This window comes from Jaculus jaculus, chromosome 13 (assembly GCF_020740685.1).
Source record: "Jaculus jaculus isolate mJacJac1 chromosome 13, mJacJac1.mat.Y.cur, whole genome shotgun sequence".
NCBI classification, from domain to species: domain Eukaryota; kingdom Metazoa; phylum Chordata; class Mammalia; order Rodentia; family Dipodidae; genus Jaculus; species Jaculus jaculus.
Window position 1 is genome coordinate 74,390,646 of NC_059114.1, and position 26,783 is coordinate 74,417,428.

Consider the following 26,783-nt stretch of genomic DNA (forward strand, 5'->3'; position numbering starts at 1 on the left):
TAGACAATTCCTGATTGATTGTTTCCATTATTATTATTTGCAGAATACTATCCACTTCTGAGACATCAGGAGCCTCCACATCTCTTGAGTAAATGACTCAGTGACAGTTGTATTGGGCAAAGTGCTGGCATAGTTGACGTACAATGCATATTATTTCATTATCCCTTCCGGCTCCAAATCACAAAGATTGAATGGGTTCTGACCTCTTCTTGCCCCTGTCTTAATAACTTTTTGCCACATTTTGATTTTCTCACTTCCTCTTTTGATGCTTTATTTTTTTATTTTTATATTTTAAATTTTTAAATTTTTATTAACATTTTCCATGATTATGAAAAAATGCTTTATTTTTTATATTTTTGGTTTTTTGAGGTAGGGTCTCACTCTGGTCCAGGCTGACCTGGAATTAACTATGTAGCCTCAGGGTGGCCTTGAACTCACGGTGATCCTCCTACCTTTGCCTTCCGAGTGCTGGGATTAAAGACGTGCGCCACCACGCCCGGCAAAAAATGCTTTATTTTTTTAAGGGGAGGGAAAAGTTCCTATGTAACCACAAGGCCAGAATTTTCACAGAAGTAGTTGGGACAGAATTCCCTGGAGAAGGCAGTGATACACAACCCTTTCCAAATAATTCCTGTTATTTAAAAATTTACTTATTTGACAAAGAGAAAGGCAGATAGAGAATGGGTGTGCCAGGGCCTTCAGCTGCCACAGATGAACTCCAGAAGCATGTGCCACCTTGTGCATCTGGCTGTTGTGGGTCCTGTGAATCGAATCTGGGTCCTTTGGCTTTGCAGGCAAGTGCCTTAATAGCTAAGCCATCCCTTGAGCCCCATTTCTATTATTTTATTCATAGGAAAAAACTTTTTTTTAATCCTACCCCATTTTGTTTATCTTTATTTTTACATATTTTGTATTTAATTTTTTGTTGACAAATTCCATAATTGTAGAAAATAACCCAAGGTAATTACCTCCCTCCATTTTATTTTTCATATAGATAACATTTATTTATTTTGCAATGTTGGACATTGAACATCCAGGGCTTTACACATGCTAGGCAAGCCTGTATACTGAGCCACATCTCTAGCCTCTTCATATCAAAGCCTCCCAGCCCAGGGTTAATTTTCTCCAGCAACCATGTAAAGCTAAATGCAAAAAATGGTGCATATATCCTACATTTGTTTGCAGGCAAAATTCCCTTGTATACCCATAGGCACATGAACACAGACACATGTGTGCAAATGCTTTTTGTTGTTGTTTTTTCGAGGTAGGGTTTCGCTCTAGCCCAGGCTGACCTGGAATTCACTACGAAGTCTCAGAGTGGCCTTGAACTCACTGTGATCCTCCTACCTCTGCCTCCCAAGCGCTGGGATTAAAGGCGTGCGCCACCACACCTGGCTTGCAAATACATTTTTAAAGAAAATATATAGAGTGCTTCATGAATGTGTGCCATCCTTGTGAAGGGGCCATGCTAATCTCTGTAGCATTCCAAAAGGAAGAGGAAAAAAAAGGCTGTGAACCATCATGTTGGGTGCCAGCATCTCTTCCTCTGTCTTCCCTCCTCTTCTTTTTCTCTCTGTCTTTATTTCCAAGACAGGGTCTTGATCTAGCCTATGCTGACCTGGAATTCACTATGTAGTCTCAGGGTGGCCTAGAACTCACAGTGATCTTCCTACCTCTGCCTCCTGAGTACTGGGATTAAAGGCGTGCACCAAGCCCAGCTCTCTCTCTTTTTTTTAAGTCAGGTCCTTGCAATGTTAGGCAAGAACTTTGAACACTAAACTACATCTTCAACTCCTTAAACCTCAGATTTCTCACATGTAAAGAGGTACTCTGGGGAATACATAATATATACGCAAACTAAAATGGTTTTATTAAATAAAACTTTCATTTCCTATAGAAAAAATTAAGACTATGGGACAGTAGTTGTGTTAATACTTTTTTTTTCCATCCTCCTACTTGCTACATTGGCCTTCAGGGAGTACTAGGATTAAAGGTGTGTATCACCACACCTGGCAATTCTTTTCCTTTTTAAAATTTATTATTTGAGAGAGGGAGGGAGGGAGAGGAGGAGGGAAACAAGCAGGCAGAGTGAGTGAGAATGGGTGTGCCAGGACTTCAGCCACTGCAAACCATGGACCACTTTTTGCATCTGGCTTTATGTTGGTACTGGGGCATCAAACTGCCAGGCTTTAAAGACCAGTGCCTTTAACTGTTAAGCCATTTCTCCAGCCCCTCTCTGTTAATATTATTATTATTTTTTGGTTTCTCGAGGTAGGGTCTCACTTTTAGCTCAGATTGACTTGGAATTCTCTATGTAGTCTCAGGGTGGCCTTGAGCTCATGGTGATCCTCCTACCTCTGCCTCCTGAGTGCTGGTATTAAAGGCGTGTGTCACCACGCCCAGCTCTTAATATTATTATTAATCAGAGAGAGAGAGAGAATTGGTGTGCCAGGGCCTCCAGCCACTGCAGTCAAACTCCAGATGCATGCACCATCTTGTGCCCATGAGCAAACTTGCACACTTGTGTTACCTTGTGTGTCTGTCTTATGTGGGACCCAGAGAAAAGAACATGAGTCCTTAGGCCTCGTAGGCAAGCTCCTTAACCGCTAAGCCATCTCTTTAGCCCCCCTCTGTTAATTCTTAATCCTTCTCTTACTATATGAATTTTAGCAGGAAGTTTTCAAAATATGGAACTGTTCTGTTGTTGCTTGGTGATTTTGTTGGTTTCATGTTCTAGTATTCCTGGTGAGCCTCAACATTGGCCCACAGTTGTCCTTGTCCCTTCATCTGCTTTTCCAGTCATTCACTGAATCTGTATTACAGACCTTGTTTTGCTCACATCTGGGCTGCTCATTTTGTTAGAACAGTTGGGATTGGATTGAGATATACTTAGTTCTCTGCCATCAAAGGTAAACACCTAAACCTATTCATCTGGTGTTTTCAGGCTGGAGCGCTGTCCCATTCCTGCGTTCATAAAGTGTACTGTATACTTACTTCATGGAGGTTAACCTAGGCACCATCTATTTTATGCTAGTCAGAACAACATAGTTAATTTAATGTAGAATCAGTTCTTAGGCTCCTTAGGGCTTTAATTGTCACAGATTTTACTTTGTATAAATTAATTGGTTTTAGTAAACACTAAAGTAGTGATGTAGGATGGTAGAATTTCTTCAATCTAGTCTGTTTCTAAATTGGCTTTAAAGAAAGGAAGAAAGAAACAGATTGATATTGTTTATCTCCATGTAGTTTACTTTCTCAAAGCCCTCGTGCTCAGGAGTGGTAGCTTTGTGTTAAGTCCCTCCATCAGAAATGGAGTTTTGGGGCTATGGAGATGCCAGTTTTGAATCCCTAATACCCATGTAAGCCAGATACACAAGGTGGTGCATGCTTCTGAAGTTGACTTGTAGTGACTGGAGGCCCTGGCACACCCATTCTCTCTTCTCTCTATCTGCCTTTTTTCCCCCCTCCCTCTCAAATTAATAAAATATATATTTTTTTAAATGAAGTTTTATGGGTTCTAGTAGTTAGCCATCTTCAGAAATGCAGGCTCATCATGTTGACCTGGTAAGGTAACAGGATGGTTCCCTCCTTCCACACAAAGACTTGGTTTGTAGCTCAGCCATGTCAGGGCTCCAGCCACTGCAGATGAACTCCAGATGGTTCTGCCTCCTTGTGCATCTCACTTATGTGGGTCCTGGGGAATCGAACATGGGTCACTTGGCTTTGCAGACAAACGCCTTAACTGTTAAGCCATCCTTCCAGCCCTGTGTTGGTTTTTGATACAAGATTTTATATAGCCCAGGCTGGCTTTAAACTCTATAACTTCTAGCCGGGCGTGGTGGCGCACGCCTTTAATCCCAGCACTCGGGAGGCAGAGGTAGGAGGATCACTGTGAGTTCGAGGCCACCCTGAGACTACATAATGAATTCCAGGTCAGCCTGAACCAGAGTGAGACCCTACCTTGAAAAGCCAAAAAAAAAAAAATAATAATAATAAATAAAATAAACTCGATAACTTCTATAACTGAGGCTGACTCTCTTGACTATATTTTCCAAGTGCTGGGACCATAGGTATACACCACCACCCTAGTTTGACTTCTGAAAGTACTTGTAAGCAATTGCTTTTAACCACTGAGTCATCTCCCAGTCCCTCTAAAAGCACTTGTTATCTCTCTTTGAATATGTGGTAAAGACCAAAAAACCCCTACAACATCTTATGTTACTAATGTTAATTGTACTGTTTTAGTATTTTATTTTTATTTATTTATTTATTTATTATTTATTTATTTTTGGGTTTTTCAAGGTAGGGTCTCACTCTAGCCCAGGCTGACTTGGAATTCACCATGGAGTCTTAGGGTGGCCTTGAACTCATGGCAATCCTCCTACCTCTGTCTCCCGAGTGCTGGGATTAAAGGCATGTGCCATCATGCCTGGGACTTAGTTTTATTTTTTGTTTCTTTTTTTAAAAATTATTTATTTATTTATTTATTTGAGAGCGACAGACACAGAAAGACAGATAGAGGGAGAGAGAATGGGCGCGCCAGGGCTTCCAGCCTCTGCAGACGAAATCCAGACGCGTGCACCCCCTTGTGCATCTGGCTAACGTGGGTCCTGGGGAACCGAGCCTTGAACCGGGGTCCTTAGGCTTCACAGGCAAGCGCTTAACCGCTAAGCCATCTCTCCAGCCCTATTTTTTGTTTCTTTTTGAGGTAGGGTCTTGCTCTAGCTTAGGCTGACCTGTAATTCACTATGTAGTCTCAGTGGCCTTGAACTCATGGCAGTCCTCCTACCTCTGCCTCCTGAGTGCTGGGATTAAAGGCATGCACCACTATGCCTGGCTTGTTTTAGTATTTTATTATAGAAAGACAAGGAAGGTAAAGGGCACCCAAAAAGCCCTTGGCTAAACACTCTTCTTTTTGACATTTCTTTCCTTTTTGCGTAAGCACATTTCTCTCTAAGTGGTTTGTGTGATGTATGGTGTGTACACAGATGAGCATGTCCCGTGGACATGGACATGTGTAGAGGCCAGAGGAGAAACATCTGGTGTCCTTATTTATCGCTCTGTGTATTCTCTTTTTTTTTTTTTGTAATTTTTATTAACATTTTCCATGATTATAAAATATATCCCATGGTAATTCCCTCCCTCCCCACCCCCACACTTTCCCATTTGAAATTCCATTCTCCATCATATTACCACCCCATTACAATCATTGTAATTACATATATACAATATCAACCTATTAAGTATCCTCCTCCCTTCCTTTCTCTTCCCTTTATGTCTCCTTTTTAACTTACTGGCCTCTGCTACTAAGTATTTTCATTCTCATGCAGAAGCCCAGTCATCTGTAGCTAGGTGTGTATTCTCTTGATATGGGAACTCTCCTTCAACCTGGAGTTGTCAGTCAGTGAGCCCCAATGATTTGCTGGTCCCTCTTCAGTCCCCTGCGAGTTGGGTTACAAACATGGGTAGCCATGCCCAGATTTATACATGGGTTCTGGGGAGTTGAACTTGGCAGTCTCTGGCCCAAGATGCCTTCATGTTTAAGTTTAAGTGGCAAGTGCTCTTAACTGCTGAGCCAACTCCCCATCCCTAGTTTTTTTTCTTTTTTTTTAAATATTTATTTATTTATTTATGAGAGAATATGAATGAAGGAATATGGTGTGCCAGAGCCTCTAGCCTCTGTAGATGAGCTCCAAATGGATGTACCACTATGTACATCGGGCTTACATGGGTTCTGAGGAATCAAACCTGGGTCCTTAGGCTTTTCAGGCAAACATCTGAACTGCTAAGCCATCTTTCCATCTCCTCCCTCCTTTCCTCTCTCCCTCCTTTATCCCCTTTCTCCCCCCCCTTTTTCTTTTGTGAGGTGGGGTTTCACTCTAGCCCAGGCTGACCTAAAATTCACTACATAATCTCAGTGGCTTCGAACTCACAGCAGTCCTCCTACCTCTGCCTACCAAGTGCTGGTATTAAAGGTGTGTGACACCACACCCAGCTCTTTTTTTTTTTCTTTTAATGCGTGTACACAGTGGATATATGTGTGCTTGTAGCACATGGAGGAAAGCAACAGGTTTCCCCCTCTTGCTTATCACATTATTTTTCCTTGGATAGATTCTCTTACTCATTACACACTTTTTCTCTTGTGAACCACAGAGATTCTCTGGTCTCTGATGCCCACAGGACTAGGGTCACAGGCTTGCATGCCCACATCCAGCTATTTTTGTGAGGTCTAGAGATTTGAACTTGGGTGTCTCAGGCCACCCTGTGACCCTCATGTTTGCACAGGTAGTGCACTTAACCACTAAGCCATCTCCCTAAGCACCCTCCTTCCCAGCCCTATTTTTGATTCTTTAATTTATAGTAAGGTAGATACTTTGTTTTTTCTTTTTAAATAGGGTTATACATCATTTTGGAATGACTGTATATCATCTGGATTACGTGGCTGTATGTTAATTGAATTAGCATTGAGAGGAAGGTTACAACTAGAAGCTTGTGGAATGAGACGGAAAAGTCTTTTAACAAGAAAGGTAAGGATTTCTGAGTAACATTCTTTTAAAAGAATATGTATGGCCTAAAACGATGAATGTTTCTAGCAATAGCTTAAAAAAGTTAATGATTGTAAAATTGTCTATTGGATTACATTTCCACATTCTTTCTGCATTCTTGGTTTTCTGTTTAACACATGTCATAAAATAATTGTCATAAAATAATAAAATAACTGCTGCTTAAAATGATGCCCAAGTTCATTTGCTGCTTCTGAAAAGCCATGATTTTGAAGGATTTGACAGAATTTTTAAAGAATTCTGTGGAAATTATTCATAGGCTTTTCAGTCTTTTTAGGAGCTGGTGCCTGCTTTTCTCCACAGTGATGGCCTGGGTAGGTTCTGTGATACTAGAGATGCTATGGAGTAAGTTTTAGATTTTTAAAAATTTCTTTCCTCTTTGAAATTCCATTCTCCATCATATCCCCTCCCCATCTCAATCAGTCTCTCTCTTATTTTGGTGTCATGGTCTTTTCCTCCTCTTATGATGGTCTTGTGTAGGTAGTGTCAGGCACTATGAGGTCATGGATATCCAGGCCATTTTATGTCTGGAAGGAGCACGTTGTAAGGAGTCCTACCCTTCCTCTGGCTCTTAATATTCCTTCCTCCACCTCTTCCGCATTAGACCCTGAGCCTTGGAAGGTGTGATGGAGATGTTACTCAGTACTCCAGTCACTTCTATCCAGCACTATGATACCTTCTGAGTCATCCCAAGGCCACTGCCGTCTGAAAAGAGAAGATTCTCTACCCAAAGTGAGAGTAGTGTTAATGTAAGGGTACAAATATTAAGAGAAGTGCTTACTGGGCAGTTTGATAAGCATAGCATATACATTTTTCCAGACATCAGCAGATGTTACATCCCTAGGGCTCATGACTACCCCTGTTTTAAGTTTTCAGTATCAGGGATGTGTTCTCCCCATGGAGCAGGCCTCCAGTCCAATTTGAGGGCAGTTGGTTTCCACCATGACAGACGGGCCACTATTGTACCCGTTGGCTCATTTGGCCTGGCTGGCTAATTATAAGGCTTGCAGTGTCCACTGTTGAGTATCTTCACTGGTGGTATCTCTTTCTCCCATTGAACTACATGTAGAATGGCTTTTTCCAGCTCTCTGTCAGCTGGTTTTTCTGGTTTTTTGAGGTGAGGTCTTGTTTTAGCCCAGGCTGACCTGGAATTCACTATGTAGTCTCTAAGTGGCTTTGAACTTCTGCGATCCTCCTACCTCTGCCTCCTGAGTTCTGGGATTGAAGGTGTGTGCCACCACCGCCTGGCTACATTTTCCTTTCTTGTGTAGCTTTTTTAATTTTTTTCCTTTTTTCTCTGTGGAGGGTTGATAATTCTTGTTGTCTCTCTAAATACAGTTTTTTTTAAAAAAATAAATTTTCTTGTTTACTCTTATTTATTTATTTGAGAGTGACAGAGAGAGAGAGAGAGAGAGAAAGGGTACTCCAGGGCCACCAGCCACTGCAAACAAACTCTAGATGCATGCATCCCCTTGTGCATCTGGCTAACGTGGATCCTGAGGACTCGAGCCTTGAAGCGGGGTCCTTAGGCTTCACAGGCAAGTGCTTAACTGCTAAGCCACCTCTCCCACCCAAAATACAGTTTTTCTTTATTGAACACTCCTGAGAGGAAAGATACCCTCATTTTCAGATATCAAAGAGGATCAGGTTTGTCAGTCTGCATTGGTTGTTTCTGATTCTGCTACACAGCTTCATCTTGGGACTTGTCACATTTAAAAAAATTTTTTTTTTGTTTTATTTGAGAATGACAGAGAGAAAGAGGCAGATAGAGACTAGACGTGCCAGGGCCTTCAGCCACTGTAGACGAACTCCAGGTGCATACACCACTTTGTGCATCTGGCTTCACATGGATACTACAGAATTGAACCTGGGTTTTCAAGCAAACACTTAAATGCTAAACCATCTCCCCAGTCCCCTGCCTGTATTTCTTGATGTAGGTGATTTTAATATCTGGTATCTCCTGACCTCCATTTAAAATTGAACATGGACTTCTTGGCTACTTTGACTTTTATTTTTTGGACTCTCATGTTGATTTTTCTTGAGCTTTGTATTTTTCCCAGTGTTTATTTTATGGATAGAATTATCTTTAAATTTTCTGAGAATGTTATGGCCCTTTTGAAATGCTTATCTGTTATAATGTCTTCAGAGTTCTTGTCTCTTGATCACTTCTGTGTTGGAGGTATCAAGAATATGTTTGAAAACAACAACATACTTTAAAGATTCCAAATATTTTTATTTACTTGCAAGCAGAGGCAGAGAGAGAATGGGCATGCCAGGGCCTCTAGCTGCTGCAAATGAACTCCAGATGCATGCACCACCTTGTGTTTCTGGCCCTTCGTGGGCCCTGGAGAGTCAAGCTCAGGTTTTCAGGTGTTGCAGGCAAGCACCTTAACTGCTGTGCCATTGCTCTGGCCTGACAGTGTACTTCTTTTGTGAGCCGTACCTGCTATTGGATTTTGCTGAGGAATTTAGAATGTACTTTGAGGTTTTGAATAATTTTCAGGAAGCAGATAATGTCCTAAGATTTACTTCCTACATAACTTGGAATGAAGAATGGGGCTGAAAAAACTAGGAAACTTAAATTATTCCAAATGAAAGACAACCAGACTTGTAAACTAGAATAATGACAGAAGAAATGGAGAAAAATGATGCATCTGAGCAGGAATTACTGGATAGAACTTTGTAAGAGGAAAAGAAAAGTCTACTTACACCCTGGTTATTATGATCCTGACACACCTACCTGCATGAGGTGGGTGATGAGACCTGACTCCAGTGGAGGTAAGGAGTAGAAATTACTAACAATATTGCAGACATGTAGCTTTTCCTTTTCTATTGACATTCTCTAACTCTTTCTCCAGTGCAAACAGGGTCTAGACTGTCCAGTGGGTCATTTTTTAATGATGAGAATGTCCTGTGTCTGCACTACCCATCTGGTAACCACTGGACTCTGATACAAGCGAGGCACCGATACCTGAAATGTGCTGATTGTAAACGGAGCCATGTTGTAACAAAGATGCTAGCGATTTGAAAATGGGGTGGGAGAAAAATTTTCAAATACCTTAATTCTAAAGCATTTATGATATGCTAATATTTTGGCTATACTGGGGTAATTAAAGTACTAAATTTAATCTTTTTCTTTTAAAAGTATGACTACTAGAAAAATCTAAGAATACTTTATAGTTTGCATTAGAGTTTAAATTTCTTTTGGGTCTCAGAAATAGATGTGGTATATATTTTTAATTTTTTAAAAGTTTCTTTGCTTATTTTTATTTATTTGAGAGCAACAGAGAGAAAGGGAGCGAGAGTGAGGGAGGAAAGGAGGGAGAGAGAGAGTGAGAGAATGGGTGCGCCAGGGTCTGCAGCCACTGCAAATGAACTCCAGATGCATGCACCACCTTGTGCATCTGGCTTATGTGGGTCCTGGCGAATTGATCCTCAAACCAGGGTCCTTAGGCTTCACAGGCAAGCGCTTAACCACTAAGCCATCTCTCTAGCCCTATTTTTAATTTTTTAAGATGAACGAAATGGTAAAGGACACTTTTTTGAAGTCAGTCACATTTTAGAAGCAATGTTAATGAATTTTATAGTAGCTAAGTTAAGGTACTATAGCAGATTCAGTTTCATATTTTTGTTTTTTCCAAAGTCTAGCCCAGGTTGATCTGAAACTCACTTGGTAGTCTCAGACTGGCCTCAAACTCACACTGATCCTCCTACCTCTTAGTGCTGGGATTAAAGGCATGCACCACCATGCCCGACTCTCAATTTTGATATTAATAGAATTTCAGCTAGGAATGTGCTCAGCTGGCAACTTCAGTGAAGGATATGGGTCTCTTAATATGTGGCTAAAATAGGACAGCATGCTTGCTCCTTTCCTCTGGATTTTTCTAGCCTTAACATTACCTCTTTATATGTTTTTTGTTTGTTTGCTTTTCCAGGTAGGGTCTGACTCTAGCTCAGGCTGACCTGGAATTCACTGTGTAGTCTCACGGTGGCCTCAAACTCACAGCAATCCTACCTCTGCCTTCTGAGTGCTGGGATTAAAAGTGTGCGCCACCACACCCGACTTCAATGTAGGTTTTTTTTTTTTTTTCCTTCCTTTACCTGCTCTCTGTACTTACCTGCCTCCCTCTCTCACCCCCCATGCTGGAGAATGAATAATATAATCAAACCTACTGGTGTTTTTCAAGGTTTCTGTTAGCAGTGCCAGTTTGAAATTTTTTCTCATTCTTAAAATTATATTTCCCTTTTAAATCTTTTAGTGTGGCATAAACTCAGAAGAGTCTAAGCTTGTGCTCCAATTTGTTAAATCAATTGATCTAATGCAACTTTTTGAGAAAATTAGTTTCTTTACTAATATGAAATGTCATACTTACCATATATTGAAATCTATGTCATTGAGTCTGTTTCTGGAACTAGTAATTTTTCAAAAATGAATTTCTGCAATCAAATAACACAAGGTTCAGCATCAGAGCAATTTTAGTAAGTATAAACTGTCTTAGCATGAATTATTTGCATAATTATTGTTTTTCATTAAATGAGTTTGGGCCAGAGCAAAGGCACTGGTGGATCATTTCTGATCGCTTGTATTTTAGGTGATCTGTAAGTCGGATGCTCCAACGGGGGATGTTCTTCTTGATGAAGCTCTAAAGCATGTTAAGGAGACTCAGCCTCCAGAAACAGTCCAGAACTGGATTGAGCTACTTAGTGGTAAGCTGTTGTATAAAAGTAAACATTGAGTTCTGTTTACAGGGGTTTGTAAAATTTTAAATTGTTTTGAAAGGAACTTATAAAAGATAACCAGAAATTTATTTAGATATTTAGGCAACCAGTCACGTGGTAGTGAGGATGATAGTTTAAAAGAAAACTGATCATCTTTCACAAGAGTGAACAGATAACTGGAAGAGAAGTAATTTTCACTCACACTTGCATACTCACAGTCACTCATTCTGTGTAGGATGGGCTCCGTGTGGAGGTGTTTTCAGGTGCTTTTCTATAAATGGTCACTGGATCTGAATTAGGTGGACTAGGCACACATTGGGCTTGATCCAGTCTAGTAGTGAATGCCTGAGATCATGGCATTTCCTTTAACAAGCCATGTACCACAAAGTAGTATTAGAACATTGACCATGACTGTATGTTCCTTGTCCTTAACTATGAATGACTCAGCAGTTCAGTGCTAATTGGAGCTTGGTTCTCATCTTGAGCTACTGTTGTACTTGCCCACCTGATTGAGCAGTGAAGAGGTAAGTCTGTAAGCTTTTCTCAAAAGTATTTAAATAAAGTTAGGGTTTTGTAAAACAGGAATCCATTTGGATTAGGGATTAGTGAAGCTAATACTTTCTAAAATACTGTTTTAGCTGTGCGTGTGTGTACGTGTGTGCAGCCTTGCAGTGCTCCATTGCTCGCCTGCACTGGGGTTCACTAGCCTGAGGAGGCCAGAGTGGAATGTTGGGGGAACGCTCCCTTGCTCCTCTGTGTGGTCTGACACTGAGCTGGAGCCCTTTTACTAATTCCAGAGCTTTAGGGCTATGAGGATTCTTGAATCTGCTTCTCTGCACGATCGGGCTCACAGGTGGGAATGCCCAGCTGTCTTACCTGGGATCTGGAGGTCTGAACTTTGGGGCATCTCAGGCTTTTTCCAGCCCTCATACTTGTATAGGAAGTGCACTTAACTGCTGAGCCATCTCTTTAGCCCAGCTAATACTTTAATAAAATTTTAAACTGTAGCCTGTAAGTTTCAGATTGTTTGGGAATGCCAGATGTTGCCTGTGGCACTTGAGTTGTTTGCTCCGGACATGTTAGGAATGAGCTGCCATTTCAACATGAAAGAGGGGATCCAGAGTAGGAGGAGGAGACAGGCACATTTCTTTTAAGTAGGAACACTGGTAGAGCGCTTGCTTAGCATGCTTAGGGCCCTGGGCTTGATTCCCAGCCCTGGAAAAGAAAGAGGAAACAGTTATCTCCTGAGCAAGTACCATGATACCAGCTTGTAATTAAAAATTGTGTTAAAATATATAATACAATATTTACCATTTTATGCATTCCTAAGCATATAGTTCTGTGACCAGCTTAGTAATTTAAAATAAATTAAGGTTTTCTTTTTTAATTTTTATTAGCATTTTCCATGATTATAAAAAAAATCCCATGTTAATTCCCTCCCCCCCTACACTTTCTCTTTTCCAATTCCATTCTCCATCATATTAAAGTTTTCAGTTGATTGCAGGTAGCACTCAGTGGTGGGTTCTTGCCTCGCAGGGGTGAAACCCTGGTTTTGACATGTTGCACCAGAAGCAGTAGCATCAGCAAGTTTGTATGTGGCACTAAAAGAACTGATAATTTGATAGCAGCTAATAATTTAACTGTATGCTCTCAAGGTTTAGTAGCCCAATACTAGGAAATCTTAGTAGCTGAAGAAGGAAGTGGGCCTTGGAACAGACCGCTGAGGAGTAAGGGTCACAGGAGAGATGCGCCTTTTCAGAAGGAACCTGTCCATGTTTAGGTGTGTGTCAGTACTTAGAACAAGGATGTGTGTGCGCGCGTGCGTGCATATGCACCAGGTCCACTTGTCACTGCAGACGAACTCCAGATTCATGCACCACTTTGTACATCTATCTGGCTTTATGTATCTCCTAAGCAATTGAACCCATGCCATGAAGCTTTGTGGGCAAAATGCCTTTAGCTGCTGAGCCATCTCCCCAGCCCTGTGTTTTATTTATATACGTATTTGTGCGTGTGTGCGCACGCTTGCTTTTTTTGTTGTTGTTGTTTTGTTTTTGTTTTTTCGAGGTAGCCCTGTAGCCCAGGCTGACCTGGAATTCACTCAGCAGTCTCATGGTGGCCTTCCACACCCAACAGCTTTCCTGTGTTATATTCTTAAGTATAGTTACTATGTAAAGAAAAGAGATGAACACAAGTCTGCTTTATGGTGCCTTTAACATAGGAATAAAGAATGCTATTAAAATGAAGGCAGTTCTTAAAAAGGAACAGGAACAGGTTTCTTTACCTGAGGTTAGCGGTACTCAAACACCTGTCTTATTGCTGGATGTGGTGGCGCACGCCTTTAATCTCAGCACTTGGGAGGCAGAGGTAGGAGTATGGCCATGAGTTCGAGGCCACCCTGACACTAGTGAATTCCAGCTCAGTTTGGGCTAGAGCGAGACCCTACCTTGAACCCCCCCCCCAAAAAAAAGATCCATCTTATTTATTGTTTAGTTTTCAACATGTTTGTTATTTTAAAAGAATTAATAAATATGCATATACTCAAGGCAGACTGTTCAAAAAATTTAAACACTTGCCAGATGTACTTGAGGCAGCAATATTGCTGCCTAGGCTATAGAGTAAATTCTGGGCCAGCCTGGGTTACAGAGAAACCCTATTTCAAAAATAAAAAAAAAAGGGCTTGGGAGAGATGGCTCTATGGATTAAATGCCCACTGCTCAAAAGGAACACAAAGGTTTAATCCCCAAACCCCATGTAAAAAAGCTGGAAGCTATGGAGGGCTTGTGCCATCTCAGCGCGCTAAAGGTGAGATGGGAGGTGGAGACAGAATTTCCCTGGAAGTGTGAGGCAAGTGCAGCAAAGAATTAGTAGTTTCCAGTGAGATGGAAAGGCAGGGGACCAATCCAGACTTGTCCCCGGAGCACCACACATGCCTTGTGTTGTGTGTCCACACTCATGCATCACTGCACTTTTGGGCTTTCTGAAAAATTAATGTGGTTGGTTAGTTTGGTCATAAGTTATTACTAAACTGCCATATTTATGAAGGAAGGAAACTATTTAGAATTTGTAGTGTCCAGGAAGATAGGAATTTTTTTTTTTTTTTGAGGTAGTGTCTCGGCCTAGCTCAGGCTGACCTAGAATTCACTACGTAGTTTCAGGGTGGCCTCGAACTCACGGCAATCCTCCTACCTCTCTCAGCCTCCTGAGTGCTGGGATTAAAGGTGTGTGCCACTATGCCCGGCAATAGGAATTTTTATATTGAAATTATTTAGGTACAAAAGTCCTGACAGAAGCATCTTAAATGAGGAAAGCTTCATTTGGCTCACAGCTTCAGGGGTGGCAGACCTGGAGGAGCTGGGAAAGCACGGCAGCAGGAGCATGGAGGGAGGCAGACAGCTCGGGCCTGATCAAAGTGGCTGTCACTTCCGGGCCTGTTCCAGAGGCCCACTTCTGCTAGGGAAGGCCCCATGTCCCAAAGTGTGCATAACCTGTACAGCGCCACCAGTTGGGAACCAGATGTTCAAACACATGAGTCCGCTGAGGTCTTTTCCTATCAAACCGTAGCAGTTCTTCCTCAATATATCATTGTTTACTAAGTGATTGTTGAGCAGTGAGCATAAATAACCTTTACAGAACTTTTCTTCAAACATTCATAAGTCTAAATTTTATACATTTTAAATTTGTTGTGTATAATTTACCAAGTTTTACTCCAAGCCTTTAAACATGTAACTTAGTTATATGAACAACTTAGGGACTAGTGATTACCAGAATGGGTCACAGTAACAGCTTTTAACATAAAAATTCAAGCACTATTTATTACAAGATTAAAAAAAATTTTTTTTGAGGTCTAACCCAGGCTAACCTGGAATTCACTATGTAGTCTCAGGGTGGTGTTGAACTCACAGTGATGCTCTTACCTCTGCCTCCTGAGTGCTGGAATTAAAGGCATGCACCACCTGGCTAAAAAATGTTTTTGACTAAGGGTTTCTTAAAATTACCCACTTCTGTTTTTTCCTTTTGTTTGGGAAGCCATGCCAAGGTGTTTTCTGAGCATAAATTTCCTTCCTGTTTGACTTACTCAGTTAGAATACAGTTGTGTTGTACAATAGAAATGTTGAAATGAACACCTTTGCTTGTTTTTTTTTTTTTTTTATAAAAAAAACATTTATTTATTTGATTGAGAGAGAATAGGTATGCCAGGGTCTTCGGCCACTCAAATGAGCTTCAGACACATGCACCATGCAGTGCATGTGGCTTATGTGTGTACTGGGGAATTGCACCTGGGTCTTTTGGCTTTTCAGGTGAGTGCCTTAACTGCTAAGCCAAAGTGAATACCTTTGAAAGAGTGAATACCTTTGAAAGCAGAGCTTTGCTTCTGTCTCAGGTTCACAGTGTATGGGAAGTTTCTCTGTGCTCTCCTTGGCGTGTGTCCATCTGGTAGGAGAGGATGCTGAATCTATCTGGATTTTTATTTATTTATTTAGAGAGCAGGAGAGAGATAGAGAATGGGCACGCCATGGCCTTCTAGCACTGCCAGTGAACTCCAGATGTGGGAATCGAACCTGGGTCCTTAGACTTTGCAGGCAAGTGCCTTAACCACTAAGCCATCTCTCCAGCCTTTTTCTGTATCTTTAGATTCAGCTTGTATGTTCTTCCCCTGTAACTTTCTTAGAGATACTCCTTAGTATTAAATTCAAGTTATTTCTGATCTTTCTGGGAATTTCATCTTCTTGGGGTTCCATTTCCATTTTATTCTAGGCAGTAACTTAATATTATGAATGTTTCTTTCACTTAAATTCCTGCAGGGTTAGAAATGTGTCTTATTAATGTTCATATTCTTGGCATCTGGTGTGAGTTCTAGAATATTATAAATACCACACATTTCTTTCTTTCTTTCTTTTTGGATGAGAATGAGAATTGCGTGCCAAGGTGGAGAGCCACTGCAGTTAAACTCCAGATGCGTATGCCACCTTGTGCCCATGTGCAACCTTGTGCGCTTGTGTCACTTTGTGCATCTGGCTTAGGTGTGACCTGGAGAGTCAAGCATGAGTCCTTAGGCTTCACAGGCAGGTGTCTTAACCTCGAAGCCATCTCCAAAGCCTTCCCATACATTTCTTTTTTGCAGAGGGTTGATTGTGTGTGAGTGAGTAATAGAGGCAACATATTCTGTGCTTCAAGGCTCTTACGAGAACTTGGTTGGGTTGTCTTTGCATATGAGGAAACAGAAGGAGGCTAAGGAGGAGTTTGTACAAGGACATTTGGTTAGCACACAGACGAGTAGGGATTTAAACTCCAGATGCGTGCACCGCCTGCCTTGTGCATCTATCTGGCTTATGTGGGTACTGGGCAATCTAACCTAAGTCCTTAGGCTTTGCGGGCAGATGCTTAACCACCAAGCTGCAAAACCCTTTCTTAGAACTTGTTAGGTAGGCTGGAGAGATGACTCAGATGTTAAGGCATTTGCCTGCGGAACCTAATGACCTGGCTTCAATCCCCCAGTACCCAGATAAAAGCCAGATGCCCAAAATGGCACGTGTGTCTGAAGTTCATATGCAGCATCTGAAGGCACTGGTGTACCCAGTCTGTCTCTGGTTGCAAATAAGAATATTTATTTATTTAAAAAGTTTTTTTATTTATTTGAGAGAGTGAAAAAAGGCCGAGAGAGAATGGGCACACCAGGGCCTCTAGCCACTGCAAATGTACTCCAGTCATACACGCCCCCTTGTGCATCTGGCTTATGTGGGTCCTGGGGAATCGAATCAAAGTCCTTTGGCTGTGCAGGCAAATGCCTTAATTGCTAAGCCATCTCTCCAGCCTAAGAATATTACTTTTTAAAAGGTGCCTGCTGGTGGGGGGTGAGAAAGGAAAAAAAAAAAAGGTGCCAGCCTTCTCAGTCTCTTTTAACTCCTTATAAATAAATAAATATTTTAAAAAAATCAGGTATGGAAGCCAGGTGTAGTGGCACACACCTTTAATCCCAGCACTTGGAGGCAGAGAGGTAGGGTGATCGCTGAGAATTCGAGGCCTCCCTGAGACTACATAGTGAATTTCAGGTCAGCCTGGTCTAGAGTGAGACCCTACCTTGAAAAACAAAACAAAACAAAAATCTTGTTATGCTGTCTTGTCTCATCAAGTAACTTGTCAATTGATTTTATGTGTATGTTGGGGAGGGGTGCATGTATTGTTGTGTGGAGGTCAAAGGTCAGTGCTGGGGTCTTGCTCAGTCACACTCCATCTTTCAGTCTTGCAGAGCCTAAAGCTCACTGATTGTACTAGTCTACCTAGTCAGTCAGTCCCAGGGCTTCCCTGGCTCTGCTACCCCAGAGCTGGGTCAAGGAGCATGCCACCACAGCTGGCACGTATTAGGGTTCTCTAGAGGAATGGAATTGTTATAATAAATTGTATTTAAAAAGGAATTTATGAGATTAGCTTACAGCAGTCCAACAATAGCAGTCTGCAGGCTCGAGAGTCAGAGAACCCAGTTGCAGGTTGGTTCATGAGGCTGGATGCCTCAGCAGTGCCAATCCATCAGTGAAGGCCTGGAGGCTTCATGGAGAGCCACTCGTCTTCAGTCCTTGCTGGAAGGCTGAGGAGACTTGCTGACAACGGATAGCTGAACAGGGTAGATGCACTGCAAATGATGGCACTACTGATTCATGGTACTAGTTTTCATCAAGTAATTCTTTTTTATATTTTAGAGGGGGAGAGAAAGGGAAGGAAAGGGAGAAGGGGAGGGAAAATTGGTGCATCAGGGCCTCAGGACTGCGATTGAAGTCCCAACGCTTGCACCACCTAGTGGGCATGTATGATCTTGCGTGTGCTTCACCTTTGTGTGTGTGGTTTATGTGGGATCTGGACAGTCAAACATGGGTTCTTAGGCTTCACAGGCAAGCGCCCTAATCACTAGGCGTTCTTTCCAGCCTTCATTAAGTAATTTTGATAATTACTTATTTGTAAGCAGGAAGAGACAGAGAAGGGGTGTGCCAGGACCTCTAGCTGTTGCAAACCAACTCCGGATACATGTGCCATTGTGCATCTGGCTTTACATGGGTACTGGGGAATTGAACCCAGATCATTAGGTTTTACAGGCAAGCTCACTAACTGCTTAGCCATCTCTCCAGTCTGAAATCCCAACCTTTTCAAAGTAAGTTGAAAATGCACAGTGGAGTACAGGAGATAAGAGGGTAATAGTGCTGAATATGATCAAAGTTACACATGTATGATAGTTTCAAAAGTACAAAGACAGTGTGACAGTTGTAGGTCATTCTTTTAAAAATAGTTCCCATTTTCTCTGTGTACAGATTTTTCTTTAAATTATTTAGGTATTATAATAGCTGTTTTAAATTCTTTTCTACTAATTTTATCATCTTTTGTCATTTCTGGGTCATGTCTTATTTGGTTGACTATTAATATTCCACTGTAGTTTTGGGTCACATTCTCTTCTTTGCAAACCTGACTCTTTTTTGAGTGTTAGACATTGTATTAGATTTTTGGTTTGTCTAAAGAGTGTTGAATTTTGCTTTGGTATAGGATCAGTTGCTTGCCAATTAAGTTGCTTTCAAGCTCTGTTAGTGCAGGTCTAGGGTTGCTTTTCTGTCAGGCTAGTTTAGCCCTATTACTGAAGTACATTCTATTTCATTTCATGTATTGGGTGTAGAGTAAAGCCTTTCCACTCAGGCTAGTTGGCACTTGAGGTTTTCTGAGCCCTGTGTGAACCCTTAGAAGTGTCCAGCTTGTACCTCTTTTTTTGCATTTGTCTTTCCTGGGTTTCAGACCTTCTCCCATCAATGTGTGCAGCTTAGCTTTCTGCCTATGAGACTCAAGGGAACAAACAGCATCCTGGGCCTATTTCTGTATAGTGAGTGTGCCTTGCACATTGTCGATGCTTTAGACATCTGCCCTCTGCCCTCAGGCTGAGTGCTCTGCTCTGCTTGGGGTCCTTCCTGTTCTGTTGCCAAAGGTGTGCCTGCAGTTAGTTTGGGCCATTAAATTTCCCTTGAGTCACAGTTCAGGGATGCTTTATGACCAGTGTCCCAAAACAGGTGTCATGATAGAAATAAATCAATAAAATGAGGAAGCAAGTCCAGGATCTTCTTTAGTCAGATAGTGAAAGTCTTTGATCAGTAATGTCCTTCAGGGTGCCACTGCACAGGAGAGCTTTGTGATGGTGAATGCTTTCTGTCCGTGTGCTAATGGGCACTTGGTGGCTTTTGGCTCATGAAATGTGGCTTGTGCAACTGAGGAACTAAAAATTAAATAGCTAATAGTAAGTAGTTAAGGGTTTTTGTAATGAGTTGTTTAGCTTAAGAATTTTGGGCTGGAGAGATGTGTTTAGCGGTTAAGCCTAAGGACCCCAGTTCGAGGCTAGATTCCCCAGGACCTACGTTAGCCAGATCCACAAGGGGTCGCACGTGTCTGGAGTTTGTGTGCACTGGCTGGAAGCCCTGATGCCCCCATTCTCTCTCTCTCTGCCTTTCTCTCTCTCTGTGTTGTTGCTTTCAAATAAATAAATAAAAATGAACAAAAAAAATAAAAAAAGCTTTAAAAATTTCTCTTGGCAGGACATGGTGGTGCATGCCTTTAATCCCAGCCCTTTGGAGGCAGAGGTAGGAGGATCACTGTGAGTTCAAGGCCACCCTGAGACCACATAGTGAATTCCAGGTCAGCCTGGGCTAGAGTGAGACTCTATCTCAGAAAAAATAAAAAAAATAAAAAATAATTTCTCTCTGTTATAGAATGTCAACCTTAGAGCTTTTGTCTGGTGGTTGATCTTTAACATATTCTTTTTATTTTTTTTGTCAATTTTTATTAACATTTTCCATGATTATAAAAAATATCCCATGGTAATACCCTCCCTACCCCCACTTTTCTCTTTGAAATTCCATTCTCCATCATAACCCCTCCCCCTCTCATTCCATTCTCCATCATAACCCCTCCCCCTCTCAATTAGTCTCTCTTTTATTTTGGTGTCATGGTCTTTTCCTCCTCTTATGATGGTCTTGTGTAGGTAGTGTCAGGCACTATGAGGTCATGGATATCCAGGCTATTTTATGTCTGGAGGGAGCACGTTGTAAGGAGTCCTACTCTTCCTTTGGCTCTTAACATTCCTTCCACCACCTCTTCCGCATTAGACCCTGAGCTTTGGAAGGTGTGATGGAGATGTTACTCAGTACTCTAGTCACTTCTTTCCAGCACTGCGATACCTTCTGAGTCATCCCAAGGCCACTGCCGTCTGAAAAGAGAAGATTCTCTACCCAAAGTGAGAGTAGTGTTAATGTAAGGGTACAAATATTAAGAGAAGTGCTTACTGGGCAGTTTGATAAGCATAGCATATACATTTTTCCAGACATCAGCAGATGTTACATCCCTAGGGCTCATGACTACCCCTGTTTTAAGTTTTTAGTATCAGGGATGTGTTCTCCCCATGGAGCAGGCCTCCAGTCCAATTTGAGGGCAGTTGGTTTCCACCATGACAGACATGCCACTATTGTACCCGTTGGCTCATTTGGCCTGGCTGGCTAATTATAAGGCTTGCAGTGTCCACTGTTGAGTATCTTCACTGGTGGTATCTCTTTCTCCCATTGAACTACATGTAGAATGTCTTCTTCCAGCTTTCTGTCAGCTGGTCTACATGGAGGAGGTTATCAGCTCAATTCCAGCAGGATTTCTCAGTGGCCTTGCAGCCTAAGTATGTGTGGAGTGTTCAGCAATAGGGTCTTACCATTGATTCCTGGTGGGAAACCAAGGGCCTCAGCAATGGCCTATAATGTTTTGGGGGCATTAGGGACTTCCCTGGCCAACAACTCACTGGAGATATCCCATCCCTGGCACTGAAAATTTTCTGACAATGATCTATGGCTCCTGAGTGTTCCATTGTCTGAAACCAGAGGATTCCATATAACATATTCTTTTTAAATTTTTATTTATTTATTATTTATTTAAGAGAGAAAGGCAGAGAGAGTGGGGCATGCCAGGGCCTCTAGCCACTGCAAGCAAGCTCCAGATGTATGAGCCATCTTGTGTATCTGGTTTATGTGGGTCCTGGGGAATCGAACCGAGGTCCTTGGGCTTTGCAGACAAGTGCCTTAACTGCTAAGCTGTCCCTCCAGCCCTTGTTTTGTTTGTTTGAGGTACAGTCTCTCACTCTAGTGCAGTCTGGCCTGGAATTCATTATGTAATCTCTTGGTGGCCTTGAACTCACAGTGATCCTCTGGAGTGCTTGGATTAAAGGTGGACCATCCAGCTGATTTTTTACATATTCTAATTTAGGAAAGTACTATAGTAAAAAAATTTTTTTAATTCATTTATTTGAAAGTGGAGAAGGGAGAGGAGGAGGAGAGAAAGAGAAGGGGGAAAGAAATGTGTATGCATGAGCACCAGGGCCTCTTGGCTACTGTAAATGAACTCCTGTCATAGGCATCACATTGTGCATTGGCTTTTACATGGGACTGGGAAATTGAACCCAGGCCATTAGACTTTGCATGCAAGCACCTTCAATAGTTGAGCCATCTCTGCAGCCCCCAGGGTTAATATTTTGATATATTTCTCTCTGGTTTCTATAACAGAAAATTAAAAATCTATTTTAATGGAAAGAAAAACAAAAAGTATTTATGGATGGTAAGGCTAAAATTGTGAAATTTTTTTGTTCTCTTTTGAATCAGTTTTACTTTTTTTGTTGTTGTTTTTCAGTGTAGGGTTTCACTGTAGCCCAGGTTGACCTGGAATTCACTATGTAGTCTCAGGGTGGCCTCGAGCTCACAGTGATCCTCTTACCTCTGCTTCCCGGGTGCTGGGATTAAAGGCGCGCGCCACCACGTCCAGCTTAGTTTTACATTTCTTGTCAGCAAAGACTCATTCGAATGGTTTTCCTGTCTTTGCAGACTGCCTGTCAGCAGTGCTCAGAGTGGCGTGAGCTAAGCAGGCTTCTTCCTCTGGTCCCTTTGGCCTGAGTCTGCTGTGCTGCCTTTAATAATGTTCTTAAAATTTTATTTACTTGCATGCAGAGAGGAGGGAGAGAATGAGAATATGGGTGCACCAGGGCCTCCAGCCACTGCAAATGAATTCTAGATGCCTGTGCCCCTTGTGCATCTGGTGTAAATGGTTCCTGGAGAATCGTACTGGATCCTTTGGCTTTACAGGCAAACACCTTAACCGCTAAGCCATCTTTTCAGCCACAATTAATTAATTTATGAGAGAATTGGCATGCCCAGGGCCTCTAGCCATTGCAGTCAAACTTCAGATGCATGTGCCACCTGTGTACATGTGTGTCACCTTGTGTGCCTGGTTTATTCAGGTTCTGGGGGGTTGAACCTGGGTCCTTATGCTGCATAGGTAGGTAAGTGCCTTAAACGCTCAGCCACCTCTCTAGCCCTTGGCTGGCTTTTATGCTGGGACAAAATATAATGTTTGGCACATTTCTCCATTACATTAAAGGTAACTGAGATTTGAAGACTATGGTTTAGTTTAGACTTGACTTGTCTGAGGCAGGGTCTCACTCTAGGCCATGCTGATTCAGAACTCCTCTCTGTAGCTCAGGCTGGTCTTGAGCTCATGGTGATCCTTCTACCTCAGCCTCCCCAGTGCTGGGATTAAGTTAAGTGAGTCCTCATTCCTGACTCGGTTTAGACTTTATCTTTCCTTCAGTTTAGAATTTAGTGACTACTGTGCTGGATACAGTGTGCCAGATACTTAGAATGGACCAGGTCTAGTTGTAAGGGCTTTAAGATATGGTTGGGGCAAAAGTCAGGTTTCAGTGTTCATTTAAAAAAGTTTGCAAAATTAGCAGTTAATAATCATGGTTGCTAACTTGTGAAATTTTCTGTTTAGGTGAGACATGGAATCCCCTAAAACTGCATTATCAATTACGAAATGTACGGGAACGATTAGCTAAGAACCTGGTAGAAAAGGGTGTACTGACAACGGAGAAACAGAACTTCCTTCTCTTTGACATGACGACACATCCTCTGACCAATAACAACATTAAGCAGCGCCTCATCAAGAAGGTGCAAGAAGCTGTTCTTGACAAATGGGTAAATGACCCTCACCGCATGGACAAGCGCTTGCTGGCCCTCATTTACCTCGCCCATGCTTCAGATGTTCTGGAAAATGCTTTTGCTCCTCTTCTGGACGAGCAATATGATTTAGCCACCAAGAGAGTACGGCAACTTCTCGACTTAGACCCAGAAGCAGAGTGTCTGAAGGCCAACACCAACGAGGTTCTGTGGGCGGTGGTGGCGGCATTCACCAAGTAACTGTCAGAATGAAACATTTCCTTTCTCAACTGTAAACCAGTAGTTTTTCTTCTACTGACTCCTGGTTTTCTGCAGTTTGTACTTTCCCATACTCTGGTTTGCTTTTGTTTTATGTATGAAATGGTGGGTGGCTATTTCTTTTTTGTATGTATGCAGGATTCTGCTGGTACGAGAAGCCTTCCTGTTAGTTTTTAACCAATTGTACTGCCACATTGGCATTTCATTCCCTGTTGCCATCCTCACTGCTAATCTGGTTTGGGTTTCTGGGATACTTGAACTTTCCGAGTAGCTCCAGTCACCTCACATGCACAGCTTTCGGATGACCTCGGCTTGAGTTGCCCACATGTGCATACCTACCCATCTGGCATTCTGCCTACAGTTTAGATAAGTCACAACAAGGCCTTCAACTCACCAAAGGTAAATATCTGTATCTATTAGGACATTTTATACATAGATCTCAGTTGAGATGTATACTTAGCAAAATTATTTTTAAATTGAAACAGCACATTAAATACTTAATATAAAGTGCCCCTTGGATGTTGCTTCCCATGTAAATCTATTGTTTTATTACACTTGTTATAATTTTAACTGTTAAATCATAAGGTCCAATTGTTTCACAAAGTCAGTTTGGGATGGGCTGCATTCCAGTTGCGCTGTATATAGTTTGAATTACATATAAATTGCCCTTCTCTGGCCCATGTCTTTAGTATTTTTCAAAATTAGTTTGTACACTTGGTGCCCCTCACTTGCTTCAGTCATTGTTGTTAGATGGCAAAACCGACCTCTTGTCGCTGAAGGAGGAAAAGGGCTGCGGGTGATTGGTTAGTCCGCGTCTTTGAGCTGTGCCACTCACGGTACTTGGCCTTTGCATATCTTCGTGCACTTTTTTTTTCTTCCCAGTCTTAACTGTTTTCATGATTTCTGTAGGGGAGAGGCTGTGACCAGTACTAATCTTGAGTACAGTTTATTCTGTTTCTATCCTCAGTTTGTCTTTCTGAAATGTCATTTATCTTCTACTTTGTTGGGGAAATAAAATCTCAGTCGTAGCAGATGCTGCATGTAAATGGTAGCGGATAATGACCGCAACACGGATGATGAAGACTTCATGCCAGAGCGCTCTGCTGGGCTTCAATTTTTATATACAATTATGATAATCAGCACATTGTAAGACTCCGAGCCTTTGCTTTTTAAAGTTTATTTTTACCCTTTATTACTGCTTACTGCACCTTTGGTTCCATAATGTAAATACTATACATTGAACAAATTAAATGTCAGATTTTTTATTACCATAGTTCATGTTAATAGTGGGGCTTTCAGGTGTTTAGAAATATTTTTGGTTAACATTTGATGAAAAAATACTAGATGGCGTTATAACTCTAGAATTAAATTTTAAGGGATTCCCTAATATGTATCCTATCTTTTTATCTGAAGTAATAAACATGATCTTGAAAGTGCCTGAATCAGAGCAAGCTGTCATTTGTATTTTTGTTTGCACATTTATTTTGCTATCAAATGAAGTTTTATTTAGTGTAACATTGTAACTTTTCTGTGTAGACTGGGCAACCTTTTTTTCTGTTTTGTTTGAAACGGGGTCTCATGTACCTCAGGCTGGCTTTGAACTCGCTGTGTGGTCGAGGTAGACCTTGACCTTCCTCTCGCTTCGACCCGAGCGTGCTAGCATTGCAGCTATGTGCTGCCGTGGCCGGTTTATTTGGTGCTGGGGATCCAGTGCAGGGCCTTGTGTGTGCTAAGCAGCACCCCACCCATCGAGCCACATCTTTAGCTAATCGGTAATTTATTATTTTTTTCGAGGTACAGTCTCATGCCAACCCAGGCTGACCTAGCACTCACTGTATAGTCCCAAGCCGTCATCACACTCGGTGATTGTCTTAGCTCTGCCTCCTGAATGCTGGGCTCAAGGTGTGCACCACCACCCCAAGGTCATTTAACACATTTCCTTTGCTTGGGAGTGGGGGAGAAAAAAGAAAAAAAAAATCCCAAACTTTATTTTATTTTTGTTTTTCGAGGTAGGGTTTTACTCTAGCCCAGGCTGACCTGGCCTCCCGAGCGCTGGGATTAAAGGCGTGCGCCACCACGCCCAGAGGATCACTGAAACTTAACTCTAAGACATCCTATCTTTTTTTCTTTTTTTTAAATTATCTTTTGACAGCGAAAAAGGGGGAGAGAGAGAATGGGCACACCAGGTCCCCAACGACTGCAAACGTACTCCAAACGTGTATGCCCCCTTGTACATCTGGCTAATGTGGGTCCTGAGGAATCAAACTTGGGTCCCTTGGCTTTACAGGCAAATGCTTTAACTGCCAAGCCATCCCTTCAGCCCCATCCTATCTTTTTTGTTAAATCAGTATTCATTTCCTTATTCTTCCCTTCTCATCCTCTTGTAACCTCAACACTTCAGAGGTCAAGTATAAGTGAGAGGACATTATGAGGTCATAACAGTGTTTTTCTTTTTGTGCCTGATTATTGCATATATAGTGATGCGACAAATGTGTTTTTTGATCTGTTAAAGTTGCCCTCAAAGTGTCATGTCTTTGGCCAGTAGAAGTCTCTTAAGGATCTTTGGTTTTTCTAGCACAGTTCTAGCCTTTCATGACCTCTTGTGTGGCAAGGCATTCTAGTCTACACTTTAATTATTTCCTACCCTGTGTTTGAATCATCACTTTCTCTAAACAGCCATGTATACTCTTCCACAGAATGGTGTTTTATGTTGCAGAGTTTGGGAAGTTGGAAAAGTTCTGGAGGGACTGGAGTGATGGCTAAGGCACGCTAACATGATTACCTGAGTTTGGAATACCAAAACCCAGTAAAAAGCCAGACAGTGGCAGGTGTTTGTAATTTCAGTCATGACTACAGGCAAGAGGAGAGATGGAGGCAGGAGAATTTACCAGAAGAAGCTCAGGGGCCAGTTAGATGGCTTAGAAAACAGTGACCGTCATGAGACCCCGGTGAGCTGGGCCGCTGACCTCTGCTGAGCTGAGTCCTGCAGGGATTCTGATTGTTCCTTGGCTGTTAACGCTTAGATTGGCCACCAGGTGCTTGGGAAAATAAGAGGTCAGTCCCCTGCTTAACTGGGGCATAAAAATTCATTGCAGTTGGGGTGCATATCCTTGTTTTGGTATATATAGTATATGTGTGTGCACATGTGTGTTCCTCCTCCACGTGAAAGGTCAGATGATGATTTTGCTCTTTTTTTCTTTTTTGGGGGGTCCTTCGAGGTAGCGTCTCACTC

General features: G+C 41.9%; 1 protein-coding gene and 1 non-coding gene across 2 annotated transcripts in view; one reads left to right on the top strand and one right to left on the bottom strand.

Moving 5' to 3' along the window:
- Golph3 (golgi phosphoprotein 3) overlaps window positions 1-24,993 on the top strand; it is a 32,111-nt gene extending 7,118 nt beyond the window's left edge. Inside the window, exons 2-4 of the mRNA XM_045132918.1 lie at window positions 6,396-6,527; window positions 11,156-11,270; window positions 23,109-24,993. Of these exons, the coding sequence (XP_044988853.1) occupies window positions 6,396-6,527; window positions 11,156-11,270; window positions 23,109-23,533 (672 nt within the window). The 3' untranslated portion in view covers window positions 23,534-24,993. The remainder of the gene's footprint in view (window positions 1-6,395; window positions 6,528-11,155; window positions 11,271-23,108) is intronic.
- Window positions 1,418-1,521, bottom strand: LOC123454342. The gene has a single exon (XR_006633315.1). It is a non-coding gene; the product is annotated as a U6 spliceosomal RNA (small nuclear RNA).
- Window positions 24,994-26,783: the final 1,790 nt, after the last annotated feature.